The following is a 9,105-nucleotide window of genomic DNA, read 5'->3' on the forward strand; positions in this document are numbered from 1 at the left end:
TATTTATTATAAGTTATATTGATAGCATATATTTAGAGGAAAAAATGAAAAGTAATTAATGCAATGAAGATAAAAGATAATTCATTTATTTATTTCTTAATTTTAAAAATTATTATTAAAAAAAGATAAGGTCATTAAATTGACATTATTCCAGCAATCAATGATGAAAGATAACATAGGAGTAAAATATTATACGCCAGTAACATTTAAATTAAATTTTCTTATAAAGACAAATTTGAAATTTTGGAAATAGAATAAAAGCAAAATGAAATAATTTTTGATAAACTGATTAAGGCACGTGTTCTCTCTCTTTCTCTTTCTCTTTCTCTTTCTCTCTCTAACTCTGGCTGATATTCATCCTTCCCATTGTGAGACAGGGAGAGATCTGGCCCGTTATTCCTCTCAAAAATTCTCTCCCTTTCTGAGGTACTTTTCCTAACTTTGGAATTCGATTTTGGTGTCGCTTTGTCAAAAGGGTCTTCTTTTTCTGCAATATCTCTCTCTATCTCTCATCTGGTAATAATCTCTTTGTGCTTATCTCACTCCTCCACCCTGGTATTCTTATTTCTTCTCCTTTTCTTGTTTTTCCTTCTGCATTTCTCATTCTTCTGTGTGGAAATTTTCTGTCTTTTGGGTGTATCAATCCTGGGTGTGGTCCATTCAAGGTATTCGGATCATACGCTTTTGAATGTTTTGCCGTCTGTTGCAATTGTGTCATTTTTTGAATTTGGGTTTGCATGCATGGTTTGATCATAGGAAGAGTTCCTGATTTTTGCCTAAAAATCTGGTCGTTTTTCCGAACGGGTTTTTTCTTGTTATGCGTATTTGATGTTTGATGTGAAGATGGTGATAGATATCCTCTTGTCCATTAAACGTTCATGGTTGAAATTGTACATGATTGTGATTAAATTGATGAAATTCATGTATTTATTTATTTATTTATTTGACTTAATGGGGTGCTCTTTTTTTTTTTATTAATAACCTTTGACTTGATTTTGTAATTTTTTTATTAAGTAAAACTTATAATAATTTTCAACAATCTTATGTTTTTCTTTTTTATTCATGGGTTTGAGATCGGTGCATCTGCTATTTAGGCCCGTTGTCGAACTGCTCATAAATGTTGGTCAAACTGTTGAATTGAACTGCTCGTAAATGTTCCGTATTTTCGTTTGAAGCATTCATTATTGTGGTCATTATTAATTATTAATGTGAGCTTCTGATTAAGGTTTCTTGGATTTCTGTGAGGCTGTCCTGTAGTTGGAGCTATGGCGGTTGAGGTTGTGGGATTTGAGACGGTTCAAGGGCCAGCGGAGAACAGTGCTGAAGAAGACAAACCTGTTTCTCAAGAAATTGAAAATGGGAAATTGGAAAAAGAAGCGGAGGTGGCTGAAGCTGTACCATTTGGGTCACATGGAGATGAATCTGCTCAACCAGAAGAGGAAGTTGCCCCAGATTCTAATGTTCCTAAGGATGCAGCTGAAGATTGGCCTGCGCCAAAGCAGATACATTCTTATTATTTTGTTAGGTTCCGGCCTTATGATGATCCAATCATCAAAGCAAATCTTGATAAGCTTGATAAAGAGATGAGCCAGAAAAATCAAGCACGAATTCAGGTTACTGATGCTTTAAGGGCAAAAAGGGTGAGTTGACACTACTTTTGTCATGCTTGCTTGGCAACATGATGCTCTTCGTGGAGTTGAAAATGGAAGATAATCTATGTAGGGGATTACATACTACTGTTTTTTTTCATTGTCATGTTCCACATTGTCAAGCAATGCCTATATGCTAGATTGGGCATGTTTCATCCGCTAGGCATAATGGCTTTGAATACAAAGTTATCTGATTTTTTTATATATTATAGTTGTCTAATTATTTATCTAGTGTTATGTTTTTTTATTGTATCTGTTGTTGTTATGTTTGTTTTAATTTACTCACTTTTAGTCCCTCAATATTGCAGTTCTGTTAAATCATTATGTGGTTGCCATCATTGTTTTAGTTTTCTCACTTTAGTTCCTCAATATTCCAGTTCAGTTAGACGTTGTGCTCTGTGTTTGTTGGTATCATATTGTTTTAATTTGCACAGTTTAGTTCCTCAATATTGCAGTTCAGTTTAATATTCCAGCAGTTCATTTAGATGTTGTGTTTTGGTTATGTCATTATTTCAATTTACTCATTTTAGTCCCCCAATATTCCAGTTCAGTTAAACCAATGTACCGTTTTAGTTTTTGTTTTTTGTTTGTTGTTGTGGCTATTGTTTTGATTTGGTAAATTTAGTCCCTCAATATTCCAGTTTTGTGTTCTTTGTCGTCCATATTCTTTTAATTTGCTCACTTTCATATCTCAATATTTCAGTTTAGTTGAATGGCTTTGGATAAAAAGTTATTTTGCTTTTATATTAATATTTTACTATTGTTGTCATCAATTTGGTTACTATTACATTTTTTGTTGTGCCATTTGTTTGTTGTTATCTTTAATTTGCTCACTTTTGTTCCTCGATATTCTGTGTTGTTAAAATGGGAAATAGATTTTTTTTTTAGTTCATGGACTTTCTTTTATCTGAAAATTTATCTGACGGAGATTTTGTAAACTGGCAATTAGCTATCCTTCTATTAAATGGATTTATGTGATGGAATAGACTCTATGATTATTTACTGGTATGTAATGTGATTTCATATTTGATTTTTATGCAGTCAGAACGGGCAGAGTTGATTTCTCAGATTAAGTCTCTACGAGATGACAATAAGCAATTTCAGAGTATTGTCGATGAAAAAATAAAAGAGATTGAACCTCTGCAGCAGGCATTGGGCAAACTACGTACTACAAATAATTCTGGCCGGGGTGGGGCATTGTGCTCATCTGAGGACGAACTTAACAATCTCGTATGTCAGTCAAAATTCTTTTTAGTGCAGACTTCATCACTTTGTCTATTAGTATTAATCCAAACACCTTTCCCATGTATGTCTTTTGTTGACGCAGATTAGTAGCTTGCAATACCACATACAGCATGAGAGCATTCCATTAGCTGAAGAAAAACAAATCCTTCGAGAAATCAAACAGCTTGAAGGAACAAGGGAGAAGGTTATTGCTAATGCTGTGATGAGAGCCAAAGTACAAGATTCTATGGGGCAGAAAGAAGCCATTCAAGATCAGGTTAAGGTGAGGTTATTTGTATTTTTCCACAAAGGTTTTGTTTAGAATTTGTAGATGTGTAATTATGTAAATTTTTGTTTGAGTATTATATTTCATTGCAGCTTATAGGTGGTGATTTGGATGGAGCTAAAAAAGAGAGGCAAGTAATTCGGTCCAAAATCAAACAACTTGATGATGCAGTAAAAGCCTTAGACAAGGATATCCAGTCTTTACAGGATGAACTAGGAGCTGTTACGGAAAAGAGGGATAAAGCTTATGAGAACATTCAGCAGCTGAGAAAACAACGTGATCAGGGGGTGTGTTTGACTTGCTTGTGACATACATCCAAACATTTTAATTTTATATTTTATATTCTTCGTCTGTAATACTAAGCTATACTCTTTCTTTTGGACCAAATTTATGTTGGCCAATTGAAAGCTTTCCTTCCCCTTTTTTGCAACATAAGAAGTGACACTTCGGCAAACTATAATTTTTTTTATTAATTTGATTTTAGGATTTGCTGGCTTTTCCTGTTTTTCCATTTTGCATTGTAGAATAATTTCTAAACTTTAATCAATATTAACTTGTTCAGAACTCCTATTTCTACCAAAGTCGTGCAATTATGAACAAAGCACGGGAGCTTGCTGCAAAGAAAGATATTAATGCGCTTGAGGAAATTGTTCAAACTGAGGTTTGTTTGCATAATCTTTGTATTGTAGTGTACTTTATCCATCTGATCACTCTTTACTTGGTTTTTAGCTAAGCCTTGTTGTAGTTGCTATTCTTTTTGTGGGTTCCAGGTTGAGAAAGTTATGTCACTTTGGAACAGTGACAAATCCTTTAGAGATGATTATGAGAAAAGACTTTTACCATCACTGGATATGCGACAGTTGAGTAGAGATGGACGGATGAGGAATCCAGATGAAAAGCCACTGCTGGAAGAACCGAAACCTGTTGAAACTGGTACACTGCCGAAAACTATTGTGAAACAGTCAGAGGGGTCTAAATCAGTTCCTCAAGAAACTGTGCCCGAGCAGAAATTTCAGAAAGAAACCAAAAAGAAAGGAAAAGATTTGAAATCCAATGTGGACAGTAAGGTTTTAGAAGATGCTGATGATTATGAATTTGAAATGCCAAAGGAGACTACTGTCAAGGAGCCTCCAATTAATCCAGAAATGCTGAAAGAGAAGAAAAGAGAAGAGGAAATCGCAAAAGCAAAGCAGGCATTGGAAAGGAAGAAAAAACTTGCAGAGAAAGCTGCTGCCAAAGCCGCCATTAGAGCACAAAAGGAAGCAGAAAAGAAGCTCAAGGTGATTGTTTGTTGATGCACATATTTGAATATTTGTCATGCATGGGTAGTGCTAATATTTTTCCAATAGTTGAAATGTTAGTTTTATTATAAAAGTTAAAATATATACCACATGATACCTTATTTAAGAACTTTTTTATGATGGCTGCATTTAAGTTAAATTCATTTTGTTTGAACTATGTTTAGTCAAAACAAACTATTGAAATAAGAAATGTTCTTTTAATCATTCTAGGAACGTGAAAAGAAAGCGAAGAAAGCAGCTGGTGGTCCTGGATTTGTGTCAAATCCTGAGGAACTAGCAACAGATGTTGCAGAGGATACAGAACAGAAGAACAATGCTAACATGGAGGCATCAGTGGCTCCAGCTCCTGCTGCTCCGGCAAAGGTCCAAAAGGAGAACAGTGTGAGGCCTAGGATTCGATCTAAGGCGTTAAAAGGTGCTCCTGAATCAATCCCAAAGGCTATTCTGAAGAGGAAAAGGTCTCAAAATTACTGGTTATGGATTGTATCTTGTGTTTTAATAGTCCTGGCTGCTTTGGTGCTGGCATTCATCATTCTTTCTTGAGAACTTAAATCTAGAAGGAGCTGTACACCAATTTTCTTGTTCTATATAGTCCTCTTGGCTAGTGGATCAAACACAAACTGGGTTGTGCTACGCTTTGAGAGGAAAGGTTACCTACCTTTTTATCTGACTCTAAATTTTGTCAGATTTCATGTTATACTAAGATTTCTTTTTTGCACTTTTCTTGTCAGATAATTCATCTGTCAAATGGCACATAGATGTACTTGAAAACTTTGTGCTGAGATATTCCAAATATTTAGTTTTGATAATATAGAGAAATTTTTCATGTAAAATTATGAAAATTGGTGTTGATAGATGGATGGTGATCAGTAATAGGTCACAAAATGCATGATGCATTAGGTAGTTTTCACCTATAACTTCAAAAATGCTAGTTACCAAACGTGTATGGAAAGGGAGTTTCTTCCTGTACCCCATCAAATTTCTCTGTATGATTCTGCTTTGTGTAACACACTAAACCAATTACAGATATTTTTTTCCTAAAGACACTCATCTCACCCATATTTTGGATTAAAATTTACGAAAGTTGATGGGATAGAGGAAGAAACATCTATGTAAATATAGACCTGGTTGGAATAGTATGTGTATTCTAAATTATATCATCTACACTATTATATTTTGAATTATGTAAATATAATTCAGAATATAAAAAATTATATTTCAAATTTTATGTTTTAGAATATAAAATAAAAAATATATTTCAAAATATAAAATTTGTATTTGGAACTACACAATTTATTACACAAAATAAATTTAATGTGGGGAATGCTCATACTTATATGGATTCGAGGAAAATGATAATTATATTAAAAAATATACAATAATTTTTTTTATATTTAAAACATGTATTATATTTAAAAATAATTATATATATAATATCTAAAAATAAAATTATGAGTTTCTAGAACAACTTTATTTGTAACTTTTAAGCCAAAATTATTTTTAATTCTATTTATTATACATGATAACAATGATTTTGAAATTAAATTCCTGAAATTTATTTTTATTTTTTTAAGTTCAATTTAGTATATTTTAAAATTTTATATTTTAGTAATTATTTTAATTTTAATAATAGCTTTTAATGTAATATTTTATTTGAACATGTTAGTATGGTATTATCTTTTATTTGTTTTAAATATATTTTTAATTAAAATTAGTGAGTTTTAATTTTAATTTTTTAATTTTTTAACTTTAAAAATATGATATTACATATATTACTCTTATAAAATGTTTTTCTAATTCTTGTAAAATGTAAAACCCCACAAAAAAAATTAAGTATATAATAATAAAAAAACATAAAATAAAATAAATTAGTTTTGTGTGATTTTGTGTTAAAATTGTTGGTGGATAAATAAACTAATTTATGGTTTTATTTATTTATTATTTAATAATATATGTTGTGGTTTGTATAATTTATATGGATATTTTAGTGTATATTTTTCAATGAAAAGATTGTAGTACAGTGGTTCATGTGGTGCATGAGACAAAGGTTTGAAACTTGCTTGGGCCAATTGTTTTTCTATATGTGTGGCCCACGGCTCAATAGAAAACAGAATGGAATAATCTATATTAGATAAAAAAATCTTTATCCAATTTCATTATTCAAAAATAGTGAAAGTAGCGAAAGAAATAAAGAACTCCAATATATTATTTTAAAAGTTCAAACACAATAACTTTAAAAGTTAAATACATTTAGTGATTTCTATTTTTACTGGTTTTCTTCAAATAGGTTCCCGTTTTCTAAAAATGATCAATTTAGTCTCTGAATTTGAAAAATCAAACCAATCAAGGACATTCCGTTAACTTTCCTGGACAACATTAAATATGGACTTTGCTAGCAAGAGTAGCTGTCATGCTGCATACAGGTGGCACATAATGTATTTATGGAGTGGACTTAAATTATTTGTTTATGCATAAAATTGAAGAAACGCGTGATTTTAGTGGTTTCTTTAAAGGTAAAGGTAAAAGAATTGGGGAAATTGGGAAAAGGGTGTTGAGCTGAAGTTGATAAAGGGTGGTGGTTGTTCTTCGAAGGGTGTTGGTTCTTAACATTTTGCGAGATCAAGGTTGGGATCAAGGTTGGGTCTGGTGGGGATCGAGGTTATTGTCGTTGTTCTTCGAAGAGGATGTCAAAGGAGTACTCTTGCTATTCGTCGACATGCAGAAGGAACAAAACCCGTATTTGCCATTGTGGACAGAGATCTGTGATGAGAACTGCAAACACTACGAAGAATCGAGACAAGCATTTTTGGGGATGCTCCAAGTATAAGGTATGCCATATTCAACCTATATGTTCCATTTATGTTACTGTTTTTTAGATTAGGGCAACTTGTTAAAATGTGTTTGCAGAATGGTGTTCAAGATGCTGTTTGCAACTTCTTCAAATGGTGCACAGATGTTGGAAGTAAGGATAATGGTCGTTACGTGAAGAGAGAATGGAACAAAGAAACTTTGGTCAGCACTGAAGAATTGGAGAGTACTAGGAAAATGATAGTTAAGATACACAAATCAGTGTTCTTTCTTGAAAAGTGTATGAAGGGGTTGATATTGTTGGTTTGTTTTTTGTGTCATAGAGATGATTTTAGTTTCAATGTTAATGAGAATGGGATGATTCGTTGTAATCTGATAATGTAAAGTTGTATGATGTTGATGAGTGAATGAAATGAGAATGTGTTTTTTTTAACCTCTATTACAAAAGCTTTGTGCAGTCCTATAAACATAAAGAAATTGGATTTCTATGCTTGATCCTCATTTGCTGATGGCATGATTGGTTCGTTTGGTTGGTTACTTTGTTGTGTTTGGTCAGTAACAACTGATTCTTGGGTTGATTTCTTGCAGGACTTCCTATTGTGACCCATTTCTCTACAAATTCCACATCTTTTACGCAGTCCACCCTTCCTCATTCTTGTTTCATCTTTGATCAACTCTCATTCTTCCAACCTACGTTTCTTCTTTGGTCTGCCTGACAATGCTTTCTTTTTTGGAGGGAATACATCATTGTATGGTGTAACCTCCCACATGTTTTTTCCATTTATCGGATAGACAATTGAAGAGTATGTCTCTTCATATGTTGCCTTCCTAAACCAACCANGTATNAAGTCNTCTNCATCTAAGTTGNGAAACTTCATAGCAGCCAAGGCATGGCAACATGGAATGCCTGAGATAGNCCATTTCCTGCAACTGCATTCATGTTTGTCTAGATCAACCACAAGCTTCTCCCCAACTTGGGAGGCATGACGGACTTCAAATAACTTCTCTGTTGACCAGCTGCAAAAGAACATAATTTTTTCAGTATTGACAATTTCAAACTGAACTTACATGATGATCATATTCAACCATACCTTGGAATCCAGAACTTAGTTAACTGCCACTCCTTATTAAGTCTAGTCTTGATTTTAGGACAAATCACCCCACTCAATGATTGACATTTTGCTCTGTTAGTTGCCCATCTTTTCATGATGTAAATCCGGATGTCCTCCATCATGCTTATGACTGGCTTAGACCTTGTATGGAGCATTACACTGTTGAATGCCTCTGACATGTTGTTTACTAATGTATCACATTTAGATGTGGTTGTAAACCTTGATCTCGACTAGTGTCTACATGGTCACAGTTTATGAAATATAATTAAAAGTTTATGAAATAATAGGAGTATGGCAAGTGTTGAAACACAACATAAATTGGAATACAAACCTGGGAGGTATTTTAATCAAATATATAAATGCTTCAATGTTCAGCTCTTTGATATTTGTCATTTCCTTTTCCCATGTTTGGGGATGAGTTGTTGTAGCTGCCTTCCACATCAACCTCTTGAGTTGTTTTCCTGGGAATTGTTTTCTAAAATTGGCGTATAGGTGTCTAACGCAAAATCACTGATCAACTCGTGGAAGCACTTCTTGAATAGCTTGCAATAGGCCCTGTTATTTCAATAACAAAGTAAAAAGGTGTATCTCCTTCACACTGGGTTTCAATTTGACCTTCAACAACCCCATCACCCTCACATCTTTCTTCTTCAACAGGAACAGTATCTTCGCCATGACCTTCCTGCTCACACTCAGCATCACCATCACCTTGTTGTTCACACTCA

The 9,105-nt window shown here is 33.3% G+C and overlaps 1 protein-coding gene across 6 annotated transcripts; it reads left to right on the forward strand.

Annotated features, from left to right (window-relative positions):
• Nucleotides 1-294: 294 nt before the first annotated feature.
• On the forward strand, nt 295-5,178 carry LOC106756535 (proton pump-interactor 1). 6 transcript variants are annotated; one of them, XM_014639000.2, is made up of 8 exons: nt 295-426; nt 1,226-1,640; nt 2,691-2,879; nt 2,977-3,156; nt 3,252-3,446; nt 3,722-3,820; nt 3,930-4,439; nt 4,671-5,178. In XM_014639000.2, exons 2-8 carry the CDS (start codon nt 1,266-1,268, stop codon nt 5,001-5,003), a joined length of 1,881 nt encoding a protein of 626 aa, XP_014494486.1. In that variant the 5' UTR covers nt 295-426; nt 1,226-1,265; the 3' UTR covers nt 5,004-5,178. The 6 variants fall into 6 exon arrangements, with proteins under 6 accessions (XP_014494486.1, XP_014494489.1, XP_014494488.1 ...); XM_014639003.2 differs by having other exon boundaries at nt 1,246-1,640; XM_014639002.2 differs by having other exon boundaries at nt 1,258-1,640.
• The last annotated feature ends 3,927 nt before the right edge of the window (nt 5,179-9,105 follow it).

The sequence above is a fragment of the Vigna radiata genome, chromosome 2 (assembly GCF_000741045.1).
Source record: "Vigna radiata var. radiata cultivar VC1973A chromosome 2, Vradiata_ver6, whole genome shotgun sequence".
Classification (NCBI taxonomy): Eukaryota; Viridiplantae; Streptophyta; class Magnoliopsida; order Fabales; family Fabaceae; genus Vigna; species Vigna radiata.

What these genes read in the sequence shown, in the direction of transcription:
- LOC106756535 (XM_014639000.2), top strand. Translation starts at nt 1,266, where the DNA reads ATGGCGGTTGAGGTTGTGGGATTTGAGACGGTTCAAGGGCCAGCGGAG. An exon ending in AGGACGAACTTAACAATCTC is followed by an intron (nt 2,880 to 2,976) that starts GTATGTCAGTCA and finishes TTGTTGACGCAG; the next exon opens with ATTAGTAGCTTGCAATACCA. An exon ending in CCATTCAAGATCAGGTTAAG is followed by an intron (nt 3,157 to 3,251) that starts GTGAGGTTATTT and finishes ATTTCATTGCAG; the next exon opens with CTTATAGGTGGTGATTTGGA.